The following is a 24,506-nucleotide window of genomic DNA, read 5'->3' on the forward strand; positions in this document are numbered from 1 at the left end:
GTTGCCTTTTTGTTGACTTATAGATGTTTTCTTTATATTCTGAATATTAAGCCTTTATCAGATATGTGGTTTCCATATATTTTTTCCCATTCTGCCTTTTCATTTTCATGATAAATCCCATTGCACAAAACTTTTAAATTTTGGTGAAATAGCATTTATCTATTTTTGTATTGTTGCTTGTGCCTTTGGTGTAAATTGGTGTTCACTATTGCCTAACACAAGGTCCTAAAGATGTTTCCCAATGTTTTATTCTAGGAGTTTTAGTTTTGGTTCTATATTTAGGTTGTTGGTCCATTTTGAGGTAAGTTTTATATGGTGTGAGGTAGTGGGTACATTTTCATTCTTCTGCATATGAGCATCCAGTTTTCCCATTATTACCATTTTCTGAACAAACTCCTTTTCCAAATGCATGGACTTGGTGCCTATGTTAGTCAGCCAAAATGGGTGCTGATGCAAAGTACCAGAACTCTATTGGCTTTTTTTGTTGTTGTTGTTGACTTTAGGGTATTTTTTTTGGGGTAGAAGCTTACAGTCGTAAGGTCCTAAAAGAGTCCAACGCAAGGTACCAAAAGAGGTACTTTCTCACCCAAAGTCTTTTGTCACATGTTGACTTAAGATGGCAACCAATATCTGCAAAGGTTCAGCCTTCCTCTTTCCTCTTAAGGCTCTGTGGGCCCAGCCTCTCCTGATCTCAGCTGTAGGTTGGCATAAGACCTGTCACTCTTCCCAGGGATCTTTTCTTTCTGGGCTCAGCTGCTCTGTTTTCTTCATATTGTCAGCAGTGGACTGTTAGGTTCATCTCTCTTACCGGGTCTTCTGCCTTGTCTAATGAGCTGTCTCTATTCCTCTGTGTTCTTCTCCTTCCATGTCTTTTATTGAGCATCCATTTATATAGCTCACAAAGGGGGTGGGGGTGGGGGCTGGGACTCAAACCCATTTACCCTAATGACATGGTCAAATAAAAGCCCTAATCTTGATTTACTAAAGTAAAAGTGAAACCTCTGAATCTAGTACAATCTAACACACCCAGAGGAACAGACCAGTTTACAGACACAATCTGATATCTGTTTTTGGAATTCGTAAACAATACCAAACTGCCACAGCACCCTTGTCAGAAACAAAAACAGCAACACATTAGCCATTAGATGTGAGGGTTTATTTTTGAACTCTTCAATTAGATCCCTTTGGACTATGTATCCCTCCTTGTGCCAGTGCCATGCTGTTATGATTACTGTAACTTTGTAATAAGTTTTAAAATGGTGAAATGTGAGTCCTCCAACTTTGTTCTTCTTCTGCAAGGTGTTTTGGCTGTTTGGGGCCCCTTACCATTAACCATAAATTTGATGATTAGCTTTTCCATTTCTGCAAAGAAGGCTTTTAAAATTTTAATTGAGATTGCATTGAATCTTTAAATCACTTTGGGTAGAATTTAACAGAATTTTTTTTTCTTCCAATCCATGAATCTGGAATATCCTTCCATTTATTTGATTTTTTTTTTTCAGCAATGCTTTGTAATTTTCTGTCCATAAGTTCTGTACATCCTTGGTTAGATTTATTCCTAGGTATTTGATTCTTTTAATTGCTATTACAAATGGAATTTTTCTTGATTTCCTCCCCAGGTTGTTCATTACTAGTGTATAGAAACACCACTGGTTTTTGCGTATTGATCTTGTACCCTGCCACTTTGCTATATTTATTTATTAGCTCTAGTAGCCTTATTGTGGATTTTTCAGGATTTTCTCTATATAGGATCATGTCATATACAAATAGGGAAAGTTTTACTTCTTCCTTTCTACTTTGTATGTCTTTTATTTTTCTTAATTGCTCTGGCTAGAATTTCCAGTACAATGTTGAATAGCAGTGGTGACAGTAGGAATCCTTGTCTTGTTCCTTATCTTAAAAGGGAAAGCTTTCAGACTTTCGCCATTGTATGTGATGTTATCTGTGGGTTTTTCATATATGCCCTTTTCCTGATTGAGGAAGTGTTTTTCTATTCCTAGTGTTCTAAGTAAGTGTCTTTCTCAAGAAGGGGTGCTGAATTTTGTCACATTCCTTTTCTGTACCAATTGAGATGATAATGGGTTTTTATTTCCCCTTTAATAAATGTGGTATATTAAATTGATTTTCTTATGTTGAACCAACCTTGCATTTTTGGGATAAATTTCACTTGATCGTGATGTATAATTCTTTTAATGTGGTGTTGACTGATTTGCTAGTATTTTGCTGAGGATTATTACATCTATATTCATAAGTGATATTGGTCTATAATTTCCTTTTGTTGTGATTTCTTTGTCTGGCTTTGGTTAGAGTGATGCTGACCTCATAGCATGATTTTGTAAGTGTCTTCAGTTGTTTGAAAGAGTATGGGAAGGATTGGTGTTAATTCTTCTTGAAATATTTGGTAGAATTCACCAGTAAGCCATCTGGTCCTGGGCTTTTCTTTGTTGGGAGATATTAATTAATATTTCACTTTTTTACTTGTTATTCGTCTTGTTTAGATCGTGTTTCTTCTTCACTCATTGTAGGTAGTTGATTTGTCTATGTTGTCTAATTTGCGGAAGATTTCTTTTTTATTGCGTTTGCTGGGCTGGTCTTTCTCTGTGCTTCACTTTTTTTTTTTTTTAAGATTTATTTTATTTATTCCCCCCCCCCTCATTGTTTTTGCACTCACTGTCTGCTCTTTTTGTCTGTCTGTTGTGTGCTTGTTGTAGTCTTTTTTTTTGTCTTTCAGGAGGCACTGGGAACTGAACCCGGGACTTCCCATGTGGGAGGGAGGTGCCCAATGGCTTGCACCACCTCTCTTCCTGCTTTTTGTGTCTCTCCTTATGTTTCTTTTTGTGTCTCTTTGTTGAGTCAGCTTGTTGCATCATCTTGTGTCAGCTTGCCACACCAGCGTGTCACATCATCTTACTGTCTTTCTCATCTTCTTTAAAAGGCACTGGGAACTCAACCCACGACCTCTCATGTGGAAGGGAGTCACCCAGTGGCTTGAGCCACCTCTGTTCTTGTGCTTCGGTTTTGACGTTTCTGGTTTTTTTTGTTGCAGGTGACTTTAAAATGTCGCTTGTAGGTTGATGGGTTTTGTTTATAATGTTCCAGTATGAGAGCCCTATGTCTTTAAATAGGTGAATTTTTATTTGTTAATATGACAGTGTCTTTAATCTGAGTTTTCTCATTATTTTGTGTTTTATGTTTTTAATATTATCTTAATTTACCAGAGCTGCTATGACAGATACCATACACTGGTTGGCATAAGCAATAGGAATTTATTGTCACACAGAATCCCATTAATTCCAGTATTGGTAGTCCTTGATATCTCCAAGGTCTTTAGCATTTTGGATGTGGCTTGCTGAGTCAGTCTCTACCTCCATCACATGGCACTCTTCTTTCTTCTCCTGTCTTCTATCCTTCTACTCAAGTGTCTTGAATCTCTGTCTAGATTCATCTCCCTATAAGGTCTCCAGTCATACTTAATTAAGGTCTGCTTTGATTCAATTTGACCTCATCTCAATGGGATCTTTGAAAATTCCATTTACAAATGAGTTCACATTCACAGGGTGGGAATTAGGACTTCAGCCTAACTTCATCTCCAACAAATGTTTTAAAAAAGTAAAATAAATTTTTTACTTTATTTCTTTGTTTTGGGTTTCTCTTACTTCTTTTTAATTAATATATCTCTGTCCCTGTCTTTTAGCTTTAGACAAATCTGTCTTCCCTCATGAAATAAGAAATGTACATGTGTACACTATCATCTTCTCTTTGCTGTACATACAATGTGTGTTATTTTATTATTTCTACCTGATGACTATTTTTATGTTTACCACTAAGTCTTCTCTAGTCATCTCGTTTGGTTGGAATTTGTTTTCCCCTTTATTTTTAATTTTTTCCCCAAAAAGAATTGGGTTCTTGCATGTTTGTTTAGTTAGAGGTAAAAATCCTTGAGTCACATTTTGTTTCCTTGAAGCATTTGAGACTGCTTCACTTCTGTCTGGATTGCGATTGGAAGACTGAGACCAGCCTGATTTATTTACTCCTCTCTAGTGCTTTAAGTGGTTTTATGTAGGGGAAATGTTGGGAATTGAATGATTTAATCCTCATGGGATTCTTTGTTTGCCTTTTTAAAAGCCCAATAATTAATATATTCTATTTTCCTTTAACCTACATTGTAAATATGTTTTTCCCAAGCCTTTAAAAATTTTATTGACCTTTTTAAGTGGCAGTATAATATTTCCTCCTGTAGATCATGGTTTTTCAACCTTGGTACTATTGACATTTTGAACCATTAATTCTTGTTGTGGGGGCTGTTCTGTGCATAGTTGGATGCTTAGCAGTATCCACGTTCCCTATTGACTAGAGGCCAATATTGTCTCTACCACCCAGACTTCCAGGTTGTGATAACTAAAATGTAAAAATGTCTTGAGTTTACCAGATGTCCTTGGGGACATAATCACTGCTGTGGATTTACTCCATCTGTCTATTATTGAAAATGCAAGTTATTTTTATAAATAACACTAAAGAATATCATTGTACATAAAGTTTTTTCTCTTTTGATATGTTGTCATTATAGTAAAATACATTACCAATTTCCAAATATAGAGCCATTTTTATTTTCCTGCTTTGTTATAGAGTGTATTTGTTAACATGCTGATAGATTATCTTAGTATTTTTTATATTTTGACATAATACAGTAATACTTGCATGCAATTTGAGTTATTTCTTTTAGGGAACTCAGAAATAGGCACCAAGCCCAGTTTCCAAATTATTATATCATCTTGGTATTTTCAGGATATATTTCTAAGCCATGTTAACATGAATAGCAGACTCACAGGTGGAGAGATTTTCCATGGCCAGCTTAAACCTGTGCTGTTCCCACCACTTTAGTTGGAATGAGGCTTACCCCTGACTTTAAATTTTTTAAAATAAACTTTTAATTTTAGATTTAGAATAGTTTTAGATTTACAGGGAAGATACCAAGATAGTTCCACATAATGGTACATTTATCAAAGTAGGAATCCAAGATTGGAACTATTCTACTAACTAAACTCCAAACTTTATTCGGATTTCACCAGTTTTTTCAATAATGTCCATTTTTCTATTTCACAGTTCAGGGCAGATACCACACTGCCATTTAGTAGTACTCCACCTTTTGAGCTGTAAACATTTATATAGTGGTTTTGATTTTTTTTTTAAAAGAAGAAAAAAATTTTAAATGCATTAATCGTTTATGTCTAGAGTTTATGAGTATAGGCTGTAGACTAGTTTAAATCCTGGCTGTTCACTTAAGGTGTGTGGTCTGGATACACTAGGCAGCATGGCAGTTTTCTCATTTGTAAAATAAGAATAGTAACAGTGCTAACCTTACTAAGTTATTAGAATTAAATATGATATAGTGCATGTCAGTCTTGTAGTAATAGAGCTCACACAACTAGTCATTTATTATTGTTACTATATTAATTTTTTAATTTAAAAGACCCAGCATACTAGTTTTCAGAAACCCTTGAAAAAATCTTGTCCATGGTCTTTATTCACCCCTGATGGCACCTTGTCATTTTGATAGGAAGCAGATGGGATTGACAGGTTATTCTGTTCTTACTGAAGACTTGCCAAGATCTGTGTGCCCCTTCTAAGAAATAGCATGCCACTTGTAGGAAGGAGGAGAATTTTGCAGTATCTAATGTAATTTGGTAAAAATTTTATGATTTGTTTTGTATGCAGAGCCTTGGTTGGTGATCTCTTAGAGAATATTAGCTTTTTAAAGAAATTATTTATTATTTTAATTATCCACATCCCCTTATTGTTTGCACTTGCTGTCTGCTCGATGTATACATTTGCTGTGTGCCCTCTGTGTCTGCTTGTCTTTATCTTTAAGAGGCATCAGGACCTGAACCTGGAACCTCCCGTGTGGGGGAGAGGCGCTTAATCGCTTGAACCATCTCAGCTCTCTGCTTTCTTGTGTGTCTCATTGTGTTTCCTCTTTGTGTCTCTTTGTGATGCCAGCCTGTAGTCTTGCTCATCTATTCTAGGAGGCACCAGGACCTCCTCTGTGGTAGGCAGGAGCTTAATCACTTGAGCCACATCTGCTTCCCAATATTTGTTTTTCTAAGAAGTAGAATTTAAATAAGTTAATGTTTGTAAAGCAATTAAAAACTGCCTGGCACACAGTTAGCTATAGAGGTATTTCTTATTCCTCAATGACCCAAATAAGATAAAAGAATATGGGGAGTGGGTGTAGCTCAGTGGTTTTAACTATTACTTCCCATGTACAAGGTCCTGGGTTCAAGCTCCAATATCTCCTAAAATAAATTTTAAAAATTATGATTAAATGTTATAGTGAGCACTTAGTGCAAAAATTAAATGAAATAATAAGAAAAGGAGGACTGTTAACCCTCTCAGATTAATCACTTGGTTACCCCTGCAGGGACATGGTTTCAGATGAAACTTGTCTGCTGTCTGTCCCATCATGCTATTTAGACAGCTGAAGAGTCCTCTTTTGGACATATGGCTGGTAAAAGTAGGAGTAATATTTAGCATTTGTAATTATTAGGAGATAAAGGGAATATAAAATTGTTAAGCAGTTTCTTTCTCTATATGTCCTATAATTTAAATTTTATTGAGATCCAGAGTATGGTTGCTCAAGGAGAGATGGTCCATTTTGGTAGAGCCTGAATAAATAATTCAAGGCAGACATTTAAAAAATGGTATGGGAAATGTCAGACATACACAAAAGTAGAGATAATAGAGTATTGAACTCTCATGTACCCATCACTCAGTTTTTGCAGTTGACAGAGTATTTTTAACTTTGTGAACTCCTGTAGTAGCATCATTAGTCTAAAAGCAACCATTTTCATTTTTCTCTTTTCTTTTATATATGAATTTGCATTTTAAAGAAGAGTACACATCTTTTTCTTTTTCTTGGTATTCTTTTGGGTTTTTTTTTAAGGAGTTACCTGGGATTGAATCCGAGATCTCATAACATGGGAAATAGGCACTTAACCACTGAGCTACATCGGCACCTTGGTATTACCATTTTTGGGGGTCAATAGTATTAGCTGTAGTAGATTAGACTGAAAAAATGTCTTGAAAGAGTTCTCAGAAACGTTGGGTTTTACCCCCCATGCCTGTTAGATAATATAGCTTTTACGTTGGTCTCAGGAAATATCTGTTAACCCTATTTCTGTAAAATTATGAAATGTACCACAAAAATTTTGCTCAGCTGTCTCCTCCAGAGTTGCAATTCAATTAGGTAGAATGTGATACTTATATGTAGCAGCAGCAAGTGTTCCGTTTGTTCTAAGTTCTTTACGGAAAGGGATTTCCCCCCTCTATTACTGTGGTAGATGCTTCTCTCGATGAATTTATCTGCTTTATTTTAGTTTCCTGACTTAGAAGGTCATTACATCTCAAGTTTTCATCCTTTGAATGTAGAATTCATGCTATTTTTTCTTTGTTTTAGCAGCAGCATTCACATATGGCTTTATTTCTTCAAGGAAACAATATTAAAATGAGTACGATGTACCTGCACACTTCCTATTTCAATGTGGTTGTTTTGTTGGCAGAAAAAAAATAATTTTGTATCTATATTGATATATACAAGGGTTTAGATTTTTACAGTTTAGAGCTTTTGATTCCAAAATAAGGGTTCATTCTTGTATTCCTAATTGAAATACTAATCACTAAAAAGTATTGCAGGGGAGCAGATGTAGCTCAAGTGGTTGAGTGCTTGCTTCCCATATATGAAGTCCCAGGTTTTATCCTTGGTACCTCCTAAAAACAAAATAAAACAAAAAAACTCCAGCTCTTACTGGGGAACAGATGTAGCCCAGTGGTTGAGCACCTACTTCCCATGTATAAGGTCCTGGATTCGATCTCCAGTACCTCCTTTAAAAAAGGTATTACATTTTAAGGGATTTTATTTTCATTACTTTTATTTTAAATTTTATTTTATTAGGGTACATATTTTATGTATATAGTTTAAGAAATCAAATAGTGCTTTAATGAAAAAAAAACGGGACTAGCATTTCCCTGCACCACTAGGAAAGTATCTCTATCGCCCTTGTCTCCTATCTTCTTGATTTCTCTTCAGAGATTATAAATGTGTTATGTATATACACACAAACCTATGCACATACAAGCAATATATATATACTTCAAAAAATTCTAGAGTATTATGTTTCGACGTGTTTTTTCACTTAGTAATTTTTCTGTGACACCATTCTATTAATAGATGATTCCCTTATTTTTAAAAATAATCAGCCCCCGATAAATAGATAGCAAGGTTGTTTTGTGTATTTTTGCAAACAGTGCTGCAGTGAGTAGTCACTTTTTACTTATGAGAGTGAACATGTAGGTAGATTCTTAGACTTTTTAAATAGGATGTGCATCTGTAATTTTGATAGATTTTATCAAATTGACTTTCACTGATATTTTACCAGTCTATACTGGTATCAGTAAATATGAGTATGTTTCTGTATTATGTCTCTAAGAGTGTGATTATCAACTCTTTGAAATTATCCAATCTGATTCATGAAAAGTGGTATCTCAGAGAAATGCCATTTCTCTTATACATGTGAAGATGTGCATAGTTTAAGATTCATTTGTGTGTTCTTTTTCCAATTTTCTTGTGTTGGTTAGCTTGTGATATGAATTGTAATTCCTGATTTCTCATCAAATAGCATGGTATTATTTTACTTAATGCTTTTAAAATTTACATGTACAATTACATTACAGTTACATATACAATTACATTTTTATTACATTTAAAGAACCAAATAGTTCTAAAAGCCTTGTTCCTTAAAACAATACCTTTTGCACCCCTCTTCTTAGAGAAGAGTCCCCAGAATCAGAAGCAACTGATTCCAAAAGAATCAGAAGCTGATTGGAATTTATCTTCACATATTTAAATAGTGTGCTTCTATTGCTAGTTCTTGATTTTTCAAATGTAAAATTACCTATTGATCTCCTATTGTGGAAGATGAGATTTAACTGCTTTCATCTCACCAACTCTTTCCTTCCCTAACACACACTTCCTGCCTTTCCTCGTTCTTTCTAGATTTACCTTTTTTTTTAATTTTTAAGGACGTACCAGTGATTGAACCCCGGACCTTGTGCATAGGAAGCAGTAGCTCAACCACTGAGCTACATTTGCTCCCCTCGATTACGCTCTTTTTTTGGGTACCAGGGCCGGGGATTGAGCACTGGACCTTCAAAGTGCGAAGCTTTTCCTTTTGTTTGCTTATTTGTTTATATTTTTAGGGGACACTGGGGACCGAACCCTGGACCTCCCATGAAGGAATCAGATGCTCAACCTCTTGAGCCACATTTGCTCCCCTCTGTTACTTTATATTTCCTGCACAGCTTCTTGTTTTCTTCAGAGTTAATAAATTTTGTTTTTATATGTACTAATTACATATTCAACCCCAAATTTTACCCATAGAGATTGCTGTTCTGATTCTTGAACCTTTTTCTAAGAAGCTTTTTCTCCCTCTCTGAAAGCATATTGAAAATTTTGATACTGTGCTTTGGGTATATATCAGTTTTCATCAATTTGTTTGCATGGGATTGGCCCTTTCAATTTTGGAAAAATTTTTAGATTATTTTAAAAAACTACTTCTTCCCCTCAATTTTTCTTCTCTCACTACTGTTCTTTGGCTCTTGAGTCCCCTATACCAGTCAACTCCAATTTTACCATCTTTGTCGTATGCTTTAATTTCTGGGAGTTTTCTTCAAATTTTATCTACTTGACTTTCTCTTCTGTGATTGATTTTACTTTACCTTGAGTGTCTTATGCTCTGGGGGGATCCAAAGGAGAGAAAGTAGTCTTGATAATGATGGGTACATGGCTGTTCATTTTATTATTCTTTCTAACATATGTATAGTTCACAATGTTTTAAAAATTAAATCATGTGGGACAATCCAATTTTAAAATAAGTTTGGTTTGGAACTTTAAGAAATTACCAGTTTGCAATAGAATGCAATCCTCAATAGAACTAAGAGGTGTGCTAGTGACTTAAGCTCAGTCAATTAGATGCTCATTCCTAGAACTCTGAATTTTGAGCAAGGGACTTTCAGACAGAGGAAACACTTGGAAGGTAGGAGTCATTGCAGTGATAAGCAGTTGCAGGCAAACAAGGCTGTTAAGTGTAACCATCCCTGTGTTTGACTGCTATCTCAGGAGTTTTTCTGTTTCCTGAAGGTTTTCCACACTAACCTTCTCGTCTTCCTTCAGTGTTTAGGGTTCTGTAGCTTTCTATTGAAGATCCCTCCTTCCTTCTCTCCTTTCTTTCTTCCTAAATTAAAAAGAAAATTTTTAAGCTGTTATCTTGTAAACTAGTTTTTGTGGATTTTGAACCTGTATGTTTAAAGTGTATGAAATGGCAGCACTTTAGTTGCAAAGGAAAGATGGAAACCATAATTATATTTTCTTTTTGCCTAATGTGTAGATGGGATTGAAAATGGCTTAATAAATACTGTCCACAGTTTGATTTCATTTATTTTTTTAAATAAAGCGTTTTTTTTCCTCTCCCTCCCCTCCCCCCCACCCTCCAGTTGTCTGCTCTCCTTGTGTCCATTCGCCGTGTGTTCTTTGACCGCTTCTATCCTTATCAGCATCACCAGGAATCTGTATTTCTTTTTGTTGCGTCATCTTGTAGCATCAGCTCTCCAGCTTTCTTTCGCGCTGGGCAGCTCTCCTTTCGGGGCGCACTCCTTGTGCGTGGGGCTCCCCTACCCGAGGGGATACCCCTCCGTGGCACGGCACTCCTTGCGCGCATCAGCACTGCGCATGGGCCAGCTCCACACGGGTCAAGGAGGCCCAGTGTTTGAACTGCGGACCTCCCATGTGGTAGGCGGATGCCCTATCCATTGGGCCAAGTTCGCTTTCCTGATTTCATTTAGATTCTAGACTTAGGTATCTTTAATGTGTATTTCAGATGAGACAGCTTAATTCTAACTACATAAAAATGTACATAAGAATATATCTAGAATTAGGCATTCAAATCTTTGGATCACATGGTATTAAACCAGGATGCTCAGGTGTAGTTGAGCATATTCTCTCTCTCATTGCTCTTAATACAAAATATAATATTTTTGATTAGCAAAATGTTATTTTACCCTACTGGTTGAATGAGATAAAAATAGTTTTTAATGTATATTTAATCTTATCCTTTCAAAATTCTTTTCAGTCTTCCTTCAATTTATAAATATCTATATGTAGTTTATTAGTACAATATTGTATATAACTCACAAGTAATTTAAATATATAACTTAAATATGATTTATTAATGTGGTATGTATATAAATTGAGTGGTTCATCAGATTTTTACAAATGGAGATAATTTGATAGGTTAGGTAAAGAGATACTCAGATCTAAATGTAAGTCTGTTGATTTAGATTAGTGTCTCAAATGTGATTCTTCAATGAACAGCTGTGTTTTTTTTAAAGGTCCCATCCAATGTTTACTGAAAAAAATCTTTGGAGTTGAGGATGGGGCAATGGAATCTCCATTTTTGAGCAAATAATAACAGCATTTTATGGTGTTTACTGTGTTTCAAGTACTATTCTGAGCACTTCATGTTAACTCATTCTTCATAATTGTGTTTAGTAAGGTTCTGTTATTGCTATACTCATTTGACAAAGGAGGCTTTTGAGGTACAGGTAATTAAGGAACTTGGCCATTGTCACACAGCTGGTGAGTATTATTAGGGCAAGGTTTTGGACTTAAGTAGGAAACATACTGGGTAATTTTTATGTGTACCTTTGAGAACCACTACTCCAGGATAAGTCATTTGCCTATGGAAAAGCTTTATTCTGCATTAATAGTGAAGTTTGGGGAGGGGTAATAGGGTGATAGTGATGCATAGTAGTACTTAACAGTTACATCTCAGGTATGTTTTTGAGTCTTTGTCACTGGGTACTAGTTGTCTGAGTGCAGCTTCATGAATAGTTCTTTAGCACTATATTATTAAAGTTACCTTTTAAGATATAGAATTCAAGTAACAACGGCAGTGTTCAATTTGTTATATAAGACTTTGATTAAATCAGATGTTTATATGAAGGTTTTATGTTTAAATGAATTTTGGGCTTGTCTTCAGGATCACTAGGCCAAAAAAAATCTTGATTATTACCATGAATTTCTACCATAATATATTGAACAATATGTTGCAGCATTCTGAAGATTCCCATTGTTCAGTCTGTTCTATCTTGTAAATTGAGTTTTTTTGTTGTTTTGAGATTTCAAGGATTCATATTTTATTAGGCTGTACATATGTTACATTTAAATAAACATAGAACTGTACAACACAAACAGTGGATTTTCTTTTTTTTGATGTAGCAGGGACTGGGAATTGAACCCAGGGCCTGCCCTATGGAAAGTGAGCGCTTAACCACTTGAGCCACATTTACTCCCCAACAATGGATCCTAATGTGAATCCTGGACAATGTTAATAGTACAGCTATAAAAGTATTCTTTCATCAGTTGTAACATTTGTACTACATTAATGCAAGGTGTTAAGAACAAACAGTGTGTGGAGCAGTTTGAGATTATTTATGAACCCCAAAAAGAGAAGGATTATTTTTGTAAACTAGTCTGTTCCTCTAGGTGTATGATACTCTTTGATTGTATTAAATTCAAAGGTCTTAAGTTTACTTGATTAAATCAATTTAGGATTTTTAAAAAATGCTTAACCAAATTAATTATCTTAGTTTTCCTTTTTCCTAGAACAGTGTGTCTCAATCTTGGCTGCATGTTGGAATCACGAGAGGACCTTTTCAAAAACACTGAGGGAATGGATGAAGCTCAAGTGGTTGAGCCCCAGCTTCCCGTGTATGAGGTCTTGGATTTGATTCCAAGTACCTCATAAAAACAAAAACAAACAGAGAAACCAACTCTCATTGGGGAGCAGATGGAGCTCAGTGATTGAGTGCCTGCTTTCTATGTACAAGGTCCTGGCTTCAATCCCTGGTACCTCCTAAAAAACAAAAACTGATGTATTTGTGCCCCCTCCAGAGATTCAAATTTAATCAGGCTGGTGATTCTAATGTGGTAGAGTTGAGAAACGCTCTTCTAGAAAGATGCAGGAGAAAGTTTTTATTGATTTTTGATTTCCATAAATTTTAGGGAGTTACTGTAAAAGATACCTGAGCTAGATTTTACTAGAGAATAGGTGGACTATTGTAGATAAATTTTGTATCAAATTTAAATACCCACAAAATTTTTTTTTCTTTCAGATTCATTACTAAACATGGGTGCGTTTTTGGATAAGCCCAAAACTGAGAAACATAATGCTCATGGTGCTGGGAATGGTTTACGTTATGGCCTGAGCAGCATGCAAGGATGGAGAGTGGAAATGGAAGATGCACACACAGCTGTTGTAGGTATTCCTCATGGCCTGGAAGACTGGTCATTTTTTGCAGTTTATGATGGTCATGCTGGATCTCGAGTGGCAAATTACTGCTCAACACACTTATTAGAACATATCACCAATAATGAAGACTTCAGGGCAACTGGAAAATCAGGATCTGCTCTTGAACCATCAGTGGAAAATGTCAAGAATGGTATCAGAACTGGCTTTTTGAAAATTGATGAATACATGCGTAACTTTTCAGACCTCAGAAATGGGATGGACAGGAGTGGTTCAACTGCAGTGGGAGTTATGATTTCTCCTAAACATATTTACTTTATCAACTGTGGTGATTCACGTGCAGTTCTATATAGGAATGGACAAGTCTGCTTTTCTACCCAGGATCACAAGCCTTGCAATCCAAGGGAGAAGGAACGAATCCAAAATGCAGGAGGCAGTGTAATGATACAACGTGTTAATGGTTCATTAGCAGTATCCCGTGCTCTGGGGGACTATGATTATAAATGTGTTGATGGCAAGGGCCCAACAGAACAACTTGTTTCTCCAGAGCCTGAGGTTTATGAAATTTTAAGAGCAGAAGAGGATGAGTTTATTATCTTGGCATGTGATGGGATCTGGGATGTTATGAGTAATGAGGAGCTCTGTGAATATGTTAAATCTAGGCTTGAGGTATCTGCTGACCTGGAAAATGTGTGCAATTGGGTAGTGGACACTTGTTTGCACAAGGTATGTATTTTTTTTCTTATAGTTAAAATATCCTATTAATTTTGAAAAGGCATGGTAAGTGAAACTAAGAAAACACAAATTTTTAAAATTTAAAATATCTTCAGGGAAGATCTATATTTTTCAAATATTTTCTTCACTAGAATTAAAACCATTGCTTTTTGCCATCCCTGTTCTCCCCAACATTCTCATTCTCATTTAAAAATTAAATTCAATGAATCTGTAATATTTGTTGTCCCTTAAGTACTTTATTGTTCGTTGCTGTGGCCTTTTTTGATTCACATTTATGACATTGACAATTGCCATTTTATGCCTGTTTTTGAAGAAGCTTGATTTTAACATATTGTAAAATAACAGAAGATATTCCAGAGATCTAGGCCATTGTAGTTTTATAATTTAGTTCTGAGCCTCCTGGCAGCTAATGCAAAAACTGAAAAGTATGAGTTGTGTATTTCTTATTGTCTAATAAAAAGGTTTTTTTGGACAATAAAATCTAAAAGGACTTCACATATGATTTTTTGTAAATATGTCATGAATATTTTATAGTAGTTTTGAAAATGATTTAAAAATTCTTTTCATAGATTTCTTAAAACAATTTTTAAAATTAGATAAATTGTAGATTTACAGAAAAATCATGTAGAAAATAAAACATTCCCATAAACCCTCTCTCCCCCCACTATTAACACTTTGAATTAATGTGGTACCTTTGTTAAAAATGATGGAAGAATATTATAATTGTTATATAAATTATAGCCCATAGTTTACATTAGGATGTAGCCAAAGACTTATAAAATGTAATACTGTAAAGAATTCCTTTGGAACACTGAAGTTTAATTTAGATCTGTAATTTTCTGTGAGTCTTAACTTGATACTGTGATAGAAAAATATCCAGAGTAACAGATAAAACTTGGAGGTCTTTATAATATTCACTTGTTTGAAGTGAGATTTTGACAGTGTCTAAGTAGTATTCAATTAAAATATGAGTTGTCTGGCCATTGTCTGGATTTTGCCAGTATTTTATGGCAAAACTGACCATTTGGTATATGAAATAAAGAATTTGACTTATTTATTCTCTCTAGATGGAGAACCATTCTCTCTCTTAACTAGGTAAGTTGCTGTGGAAGGTATAGGCTTACCCAAAAGTTTCTCAGGAAGGATCTTTGGGTCATGCACATGCCCAGGTTTTGATGAAGTGTCTACTTCTTTTTCATAAACTGAAATGATACAATTTCAAAAAGAAATGTTAAGGGTAGGTTACCAGTGGGAAGCTTTTTTCCAAAAGGATTTTAATGATGATACCTCTGGCTCAGGCTTATCTGAGACTCTGGTACCAAAAATTTCTTTCTCTTCAGACTCTAAATGGAGTGATTCTTACCTGCAGCTTTTTGAGATGGAAGCAGGTATAGAGTTTTTGCCTGGCTACCTAATGAAAACAGCATTGTCCGTCCATCCGTGTGTGTCCCCCTGGGTTATAAAAGTATTAAGTGCTTGTTATTGAAGAAAAAAATCCAGATAATGCAGAAAATACAGAGAAACACTAAAAAACTTGCCACTCACCCAAGTTGGCTACTTACATTGTTTTGTTTTATATCTTTCCAGTCTTTTTTTTTTTTTTAAAAAAAAAAGAGGTACTGGGGATTGAACCTGGGACCTTGTATTGGGAAACAGGCGCCCAAACCACTGAGCTACACCCACTCCCTCCAGTCTTTTTTGCCTGCCTGTGAATGTGTGTGTATAAATAAATAAATAAAATTGAGATCATTATACTTGTTCTGTAACCTGTTTTCATTTAACATTATATTATAGAGAAATCTCCATGTCTATAAGTATTGATATGTACTTTATCATGATATGATTACTTTATCATGATTGTGTATTCTGTTGAATGAATGACATGTAGTTTTGAGGGAAGAGCCAAAAATCTTAGGTTTGTAATTTGAAATAAGGAGAGAAGTTTGTAAAGTGAGTAAACTACACTCTCCCTTCTATTAAACGATGTTAATTTTCAGTAAATTTGACCCCACCCCTCTGAATGGGATTTGAATAATTTCTGGTGATGTCTTCGCTTGATAGCCTTTTTTTTTTTTTTTTAAGATTTATTTATTTTCTTTAACAAACCTCCCCCCGCCTCCCGTTGTCTGCTCTCTGTGTCCATTCACTGTGTGTTCTTCTGTGTCCGCTTGCGTTCTTGTTAGAGGCACTGGGGATATGTGTCTCTTTTTGTTGTGTCATCTTGCTGCATCAGCTCTCCACGTGTGCGGTGCCACTCCTGGGCAGGCTATGCTTTTTTTGTGTGGGTCAGCTCTCTGTGCAGAGTGCACTCCTTGCGGGTAGCACTCCTCTATGTGGGGGACACCCCTGCGTGGCATGGCACTCCTTGTGCATATCAGCACTGCACAAGGGCCAGCTCACCGCATAGGTCAGGAGGCCCTGGGTTTGAACCCTGGACCTCCTATGTTGTAGGTGGATGCTCTATCAGCTCCCTTGATAGCTTTTTTGTTCACTGTTAATGGTGTTAAAAGATTACAGCTTCTCTGAAATGAGGAATGATTTAGTAACAGGGACAAAAAGGTTGAGATGTGATTCATTCAATTTTAGTAGAAGTTAACCATCACAGTTCCTCTGAATGGAGTTGCTTTCAAATTATAATTAATTTTGAGAAGCTTCGAATCATTATAGTACCATTACAAACTGTTATGAATTCTTTGAACCATTGGAAGTTACTTATGGAATTAAACCCCTTTTCCATTTGTTTTATTTTAACTATAATTTTGTCATTTGAGTGCTGCAGAACCAGAGGATAACAATATAAAGGAATGCATTTATAACTTTATACCTATAAAACAGAATGCCTTAATAGTTTACAAAGCACTTTATATATTAAGTAAGTCATGAAATCTTTGGAGGCTGTGATAATTGTCATAACATTACTAAATTACTGCTATCAATGAACCAAATGCTGTTTTTAACACTTTATGTTTTAACTCATTCAATTTTCACAACAATCATGAGAGTAGTTAGCATCATTATTGTTGATGATAATCATTTTTAAGGATTACAGTTTAGCAGTATTAAGCTATAAGTCTGAATGATTTTTGATCAGGTGTTGACAGTAAAAGATTATTTTGTTTAAGTTTGGATGCTATCAGTTATGGCGGGGCACTGCTACTTTAACCTGTTATTGCTCTAATTTAGAGTGTTACTGTTGTGCTATTGTCAAAATTATAAGGTAAAAAGGAAAGGTATTGGAATAACCAGTCTAAAATACATGGCTAAGTATTTTAGTTGCCAAAACTGTTTTATATTTTAAAAACATATTTACTTCTTTAGATATATTGAAGAAGTCATACTCATTATGCAGGGATTATTTATCTCTAGAAAACTGAAAGGGCATAAAGGGGAGGACCTTCAGTTGCAACATAGAAACTATTGAAACACATTCATAGTTTGTGTTTGTGGAGGGGGGGGTGTCATATTTATAAAGAAATAGAAACAGCAGCATTGAAATCACACTTGCCTGGGATGTAAATGTAGAGTACTTCCTTTAAATTTCTTTGGAAGGCTGTAAACTTCTTGAAATGATCTTTCCTTTTTGTTTTCTAATGGATAGGGTCTTTGTTTTATAACTTGTAAAAAACTAATGGGTATTTTATATATATTAATTATGAATTGTTAAGCAGTGCTCATGCTCTTATTACCAAGATAAATAAAAATGGTTAGGAGAAACTGGATTTATAAAAATGTAAGACTTTAATTCTGCTTATCCATGAAATTGCCTTCCCCCAAATCATAAATATTATAGGGATGCTTGATTCTTGTATATCCATGGTATAATTTTTTTTACATGAGTTTCAAACATCTCCTTCTACATTTCCTCCAGGTATCTGTGTCCCTCCAGGTGTCCATGTGTTGTGTATGGGGGGTGGTAAGTGAGGGAGGGAGAAGGGGGAAGAGGAGAGGGAAGAGAGGGGAAGAGGGAAGAAGAAAGGGAAGAGAATGGGAGAGATGCAAGCCATGGTATAATTTTAAATTTTGCTCCACCCAAACTTGTAAATGTCTGATTCCTGAGGAATGTATTGAATCCTTTTTTTTTTTTTTTTTTTTTTTTTGGTATTTGAAACTATATATATATGTTCATACAATCAAATGCGCTATTTCTAATATTAGGTCATTATGAACCTTTTGGTGGGTTTCATGAAAATAGTTTGGGTTAATTTAGAAATCCTGAGTTTCCAGATAGTGAGAAGATGGTTATTACTTATGATGGTTCTTCCTGTCAGGGCACACAGGAGTCTGTGGAAAGAATTATATTTTTTTGATGCTTTTAAAGACTCAGCATCCACTGTCTTTGAACCTTGCTTCATTGAGTTAGGAGGTAGTAACTGAACCTCTTCAAGGCCTGTATGTCCTTTTGCCTGCATGCTAGTTTGTGTAGATTCTTCTGGAAGGGTGGAGACTTTGAACGAAGCAATGTCTTCCTAGATCAAGGCCATAATGACTGAAAAAAACTAGTGTGGGTGTGTCCTTGGCTTTTTCCAGTTGGGTTGGCAAATTCAACTATCAGACAAAATAGCCTACCTTCCCTAATTGACAGATTTTTGGGGTATTGATGAACAGAAAAATTGTTTGAAAAATTAAAAACAGTTTCTTTGAGCTTGGTTAAAGTAACGTATCTGTACAAAAAGTAATGAGAAGGTGTTTTTTAACTTATTGCTCATGAAAAGAGTAGTATATATGCTGTGCTTCCATTTTAATATAGATCATTTGTGAGGAGTATGAGTTGAAAGGTAGTAAAATTTGTCCTTTAATTTAATTTTCCACTGCTCTTTAAAGACCCTGAAACTGTTTGTGACTCTGTATAACCATGCCTTCTCGTTAAGAGCTACCATATCTGACTACAGTTCTATCTCCACCATGTAGTTACAGCCAATTTAATGCTGTGTCCTCAGAACAGTTTCAAATTTAACCATTTTCTTCTATGCCTGTAATTCAATTTAGCTGCTTGGTATCCTGCTGGTCTACATTTTTCAACTATGTCAAATACAAGTGCATTGTTCTGATGGAGGTTAATTAGCTAGAAAAATTTTGCATATGTGTTTGGGAAGAATGAATATTCAGTTTAAGCCACTCTGGGATTATGCAGTCTTGAGTGGGAAACAGTTTAAGGGGTTTAATATATGAGAAGCTATCTTCATTTCTCAGTTATGAAATGTTGGTAGGTAGGGAGAATTGTTATACAGAGTCAAAAATTCTAAAAATAACTGCAGGTCTGCTCATACCTAGAGACCTTGTTTCTTCAGCTTATGTTTATTCTTTGAATAAAAATTTGTGTTGAATGTGTACATTTGGGGTGATTAAACTATGTTGCTTAAAATAATTCTTTTGAAGTAAATAATAGAAAGTTGGTAGAATACAGAAAAAAATTTTTTTTCTTTTTTCTTCATTATGCAGGGAAGTCGAGATAACATGAGTATTGTACTAGTTTGCTTTTCAAATGCCCCCAAGGTCTCAGATGGAGCAGTGAAAAAAGATTCAGAGTTGGATAAGCACTTGGAATCACGGGTTGAAGGTAAGAAAGGTACTTTTTTATTTAGAACGAAAAGTATTCTTTCTTGTTTATCAAATAATTCTTTTTAAATTTTCTTAGTAAAAAATAAATATTCCAAAACTAAGCCTTAAAAACAAGCATCTCTCTGCCTAGTATTTAGTATCCCATGATTTATTGATAGCAAGAAGACAGTTATACCACCAAAGTAAAACACAAACTTGCTCCTCTTACCCTCGTTCCCTGATTACATTTCTACTAGTAAGTGAAGAAATCCAGAGAAATTTGCCTCAGTTTGTCATAAACATCAAGTGTTGTAATTTTAATTCTAATACTAATCCTTCCCAAGTTAATTATCAAAATTCTTCACCATATGTTTTTCAACTTACTGTTAGAGGTAGCATTGATGTTGTACAACAAAGATTGTTGTTTATTTTTAAACTTTATTTTGTGATAATTTCAAACTTAATAACTTAGAAAAGTTGTAGAAAATATTAAAAAGAGCTCCCATATACAAGTACCCTTTACCTTGTTTCCTTATTTAGTTACATTATACCACAGGTAGGATTCCCCACTACCCTTTAATACAACAAGGACAGACCCCATCCATATTTCCCCAGCTGTCCTAGTCATGTGTTTCATAGGTCTAGGATTCAATCCAGGAGGATTTACTGCATTTAACTGTCATCCTTCTTTAGTGTCCTGCAATTTGAAACAATTTCATAGTCTTTTTTATTACCTTGACTTCATTTTTCAAAATACAGTTTACTTTGAAGAAATTTCCCTAAATTTGTGTTGACTGATGCTTCCTCCTGAATAAGATTCAGGTTATATATTAGCAGGAATACCACAGATGAGATGTTAATTTTTTTTTCTCAGCATCACCTCAGGAGGCACACATTGTGGATTTGTCCCATTAGTGGTAATGTTAACTTTTATCAGTTGGTCTAGATAACTCTTTCAAGTGTCTCCATGGGAAAGTTAATAAGTATGCTTTGAATAACATGTATTTTGAGGAGAAATACTTTGAGATTACGTTAAGGTATTTATTCCTCATGAAATTTTTACCCACCAGCTTTAGAATCCACTGCTGATTCTTACCGAGTAGAAATTGAAAATCCATTTCTACTAGGATGGTAGTCAAATGGTGATTTTTCTAATGCAGTCCTTATATTTCTGTATTTATTAGCTACCATTTTACTGTAAGGAAAACTTAGTTTTTATCTATATGAGCACGAACTTATAGATTATTATTTTCATTGTGTTTTAATTTGTTACTGTTATTGTAGAAAGCAGTTTGATTAACATACCACACAATCCTTGCAAAATGTACAATCACTGGCTCTTAGTATAATCACAAAGTTGTGCTTTCATCCACACAGTCAATCTTAGGTCATTTTCATTGCTCCAAAAAGAAAAACCCTATATCTTATATATTATTATTGACACTTGGCATTGGTGTAGTACCTTTGTTAAAATTAATGGAAGAATGTTAAAACATTACTGTTGACTATGGTCCATAATGTGCATTAGGTATATTTTTCCCCATATACCAGCCTATTATTAATTCCTTGTAATAATGATGTACTTTTGTTTTTGTTCATAGAAGATTCTTATGTTTGTACCACTAACCACATTCATTGCCCATAGCAGAGTTTGTTATGTTATACGATCCCATTTTTCATCACCTAGCTTTCCTTCTAGTGACATGACATGACCCTAAACTTCCCCCATTCATTCACAGTCACAGGATTCTGCACTGTTTATTACACTCACAATAATATGCTGCCATCACCTCTGTCCATTTTCAAACATTTACAATCAACCTTATTAAAAATTGTGCCCAAATTAAGCATCAATTCCCCATTCTTGACCCTCGTTCTGTCTCTTATAACCTATATTCTAGATATTAACTCCATGATTTTGCTCATTATAATTAAGTTCATATTAATGAGATAATATAATTTGTGTCTGGCTTGTTTCACTCAACATATTGTCTCAAGATTCATCTATGTTGTTACATGCTTTAGAAGTTCATTTCTTCTCACAGCTCAATAGTATTCTATCGTGTGAATATACCACGTTTTGTTTAAACATCAGTTGATGGACAATTGGGTTTCTTCCATCTTTTGGCATTTGTGAATAATGCTGCTAAGAACACTGGTGTGGGCAGCGGATTTGGCCCAGTGGTTAGGGCGTCCATCTACCACATGAGAGGTCCGCGGTTTAAACCCCGGGCCTCCTTGACCTGTGTGGAGCTGGCCCATGCGCAGTGCTGATGCTCGCAAGGAGTGCCATACCACGCAGGGGTGTCCCCCGCATAGGGGAACCCCATGCGCAAGGAGTGCGCCCCCGTAAGGAGAGCTGCCCAGCGCGAAAGAAGTGCAGCCTGCCCAGGATTGGCGCTGCACACATGGAGAGCTGACACAGCAAGATGAGGCAACGAAAAGAAACACAGATTTCCGTGCTGCTGACAATAACAGAAGCGGACAAAGAAGACGCAGCAAATAGACACAGAACAGACAACCGGGGTTGGGGGGAAGGAGAGATAAATAAATAAATCTTTAAAAAAAGAACACTGGTGTGCAAGTGTCTATTCCAGTCCCTGCTTTCAGATCTTCTGAGTATATACCTAGTAGTGGGACTGCATGATCATATGGCAGTCCTATACTTAACTTCATGAGGAACCTCCAAACTGTCTTCCACAGTGGCTCTACCATTTTACATTGCCACCAGCAGTGAATAAGTGATCCTGTTTCTCCACATCCTTTCCAAGTCTTTTCAGTTTTTTGTTTAAGAATGACCATTCTAGTAAGTTGGAAATGATACATCATTGTGGTTTTGATTGACATTTCCCTAATAGCTAGTGATGTTGAGCATCTGTTCATGTGCTTTTTAACTATTTGTATTTCTTCTTTGGCAAAATGTCTATTCAAGTGTTTTGCCCATTTTTAAATTGGGTTGTTTATCTTTTTATTGTTGAGTTGTAGGGTTTTTCACATATTCTGGATATTAAACCCTTATTGGACATGTGGTTTCTAAATATTTTTTCCCACTGAGTACACTTTTTCACCTTTTTGTTCCTTTGAAGCACAGATGTATTCAAATATGAGGAGGTCTCATTTGTCTCTACTTTTTCTTTCATTACTTGTGCTTTGGGTGTAGGGTCAGTCCGTATCTTTTTCTTATCTATCTGTCCATCCATCCTCCCATCCATCCATCCATCCATTCAAGCATGGACTTAGAGACTCCTATTGTTTTCATTGTGTTATAACCTATTGTTCTGATGCTCCTTTTGTCCAAAATTTGGCTAGCGGGAGCCCTTCCAGTGACTTTTCGACCTTCCCATAAGTTTTTTTAAAAAAAGATTTATTATTTATTCCCACCCCCACTCCAGTTGTCTGTTCTCTGTCCATTCGCTGTGTGTTCCTCTGTGATCACTTCTGTCCTTATCAGTGGCACCGGGAATCTGTTTCTTTTTGTTGTGTCTTTCTTGTTGTGTCAGCTTTCTGTGTATGCGGAGCCATTCTTGGACAGGCTGTACTTTTGCGCTGGGTGGCTCTCCTTACGGGGCGCACTCCTTGCACGTGGGGCTCCCCTGCGTGGCATGGTACTCCTTGCGCGCATCAGCGCTGTCCATGGGCCAGCTCCACACAGGTAAAGGAGGCCCGGGGTTTGAACCGTGGACCTCCCATGTGGTAGATGGACACCCTAACCACTGGGCCAAGTCCACCGCCTGCCCCAATCTTTTGAGGCCCAAATTGTTGGGCATTTAGTTTGTTCCAGGTTGTATTATTCATTTAATTAACTTATGTATGTATTTTTATGTATATCTTTTTCTTGTTCCTTCTGTGGTAATTTTTATTTTTTAAACTTACAGAAATTATGACGAAGTCTGGTGAAGAAGGAATGCCAGATCTTGCCCATGTCATGCGCATCTTATCTGCAGAAAATATCCCAAACTTGCCTCCTGGTGGAGGTCTTGCTGGCAAGTAAGTAGAACAAGAAAGAACTAATTTTGAGTTCTTGTATAATTTGTAATTAAATCTGATAGAAAACGTAAACCAAAAGTACTTCAGTTCTCTAAAGATGAAAGGGATTGATGATTCTTACACTAGAAAAGAACTCTAAAACCTCATCCTAAAAAGACCTTTTTTAAAAAGGAATTATTTGCTGTACTATTTGAGGATGGAGGTACTTCTTTCCGTTCTAAATAAGAATAAATGTATAAGATCAAACTCTGAGTGAAATCTTGAAATTGTTTTCATGGACTTATTTAGTATGGCAGTGAACCTTTGATAGTAGTCAAGAAGTATTATTTAAAATACTCTAAGCTTTTACTAATTGTATGTAATGTAATAATCTAAGCATAATTTTTGTGTTTAGGCGCAATGTCATTGAAGCTGTTTATAGTAGACTGAATCCACATAGAGAAAGTGATGGGGTAAGTTTTATTTTCTAGACATTTTAAATAATTTTACAATATAAATACTAAATATGGATACATTCACATAAAGAAATAGATAATAAATTATTACTGCTTTTTATTTTAAGAAATCAGTTAAATTTAAAGGAAATGTTTTAAAATGAAGATAGAAATTTTTCTTTCTAGGTTGTTGGTTATTCCTTTCTGGTTATCAAATGGCTTTTTTGTTTGGGTTATCCTTATTTTCTTCCCTTTTTGTCTGCCTTTCCTTCTCCTTTCCTTCACATCTTAAGTTTGAGACGAGTGTGGTTTGAAATATCTTTTCTTCTTGAGCAGGCTCCTATCAGCAGAAGTTAGTGAAAGTGAATGAGTTATTATTTCAAAGACCAGACAAGTGCCCCTGTGTGCCCAGTAATACCTGGGATTAACTTCTTTCTAGTATTATTGAAATCAA

General features: G+C 35.5%; 1 protein-coding gene across 6 annotated transcripts in view; it reads left to right on the forward strand.

The window, feature by feature from the left end:
* The window catches only part of PPM1B (protein phosphatase, Mg2+/Mn2+ dependent 1B), a 129,653-nt gene that overhangs the window by 83,655 nt on the left and 21,492 nt on the right, over positions 1-24,506 (forward strand). For all 6 annotated transcript variants that reach the window (XM_058278492.2, XM_023588067.3, XM_023588071.3 and 3 more), the window contains exons 2-5: positions 13,225-14,084; positions 19,533-19,650; positions 23,507-23,618; positions 24,013-24,070. In XM_058278492.2, the coding sequence (XP_058134475.1) occupies positions 13,239-14,084; positions 19,533-19,650; positions 23,507-23,618; positions 24,013-24,070 (1,134 nt within the window). In that variant the 5' untranslated portion in view covers positions 13,225-13,238. The remainder of the gene's footprint in view (positions 1-13,224; positions 14,085-19,532; positions 19,651-23,506; positions 23,619-24,012; positions 24,071-24,506) is intronic.

Source organism: Dasypus novemcinctus, chromosome 17 (assembly GCF_030445035.2).
Source record: "Dasypus novemcinctus isolate mDasNov1 chromosome 17, mDasNov1.1.hap2, whole genome shotgun sequence".
Lineage (NCBI taxonomy): Eukaryota > Metazoa > Chordata > Mammalia > Cingulata > Dasypodidae > Dasypus > Dasypus novemcinctus.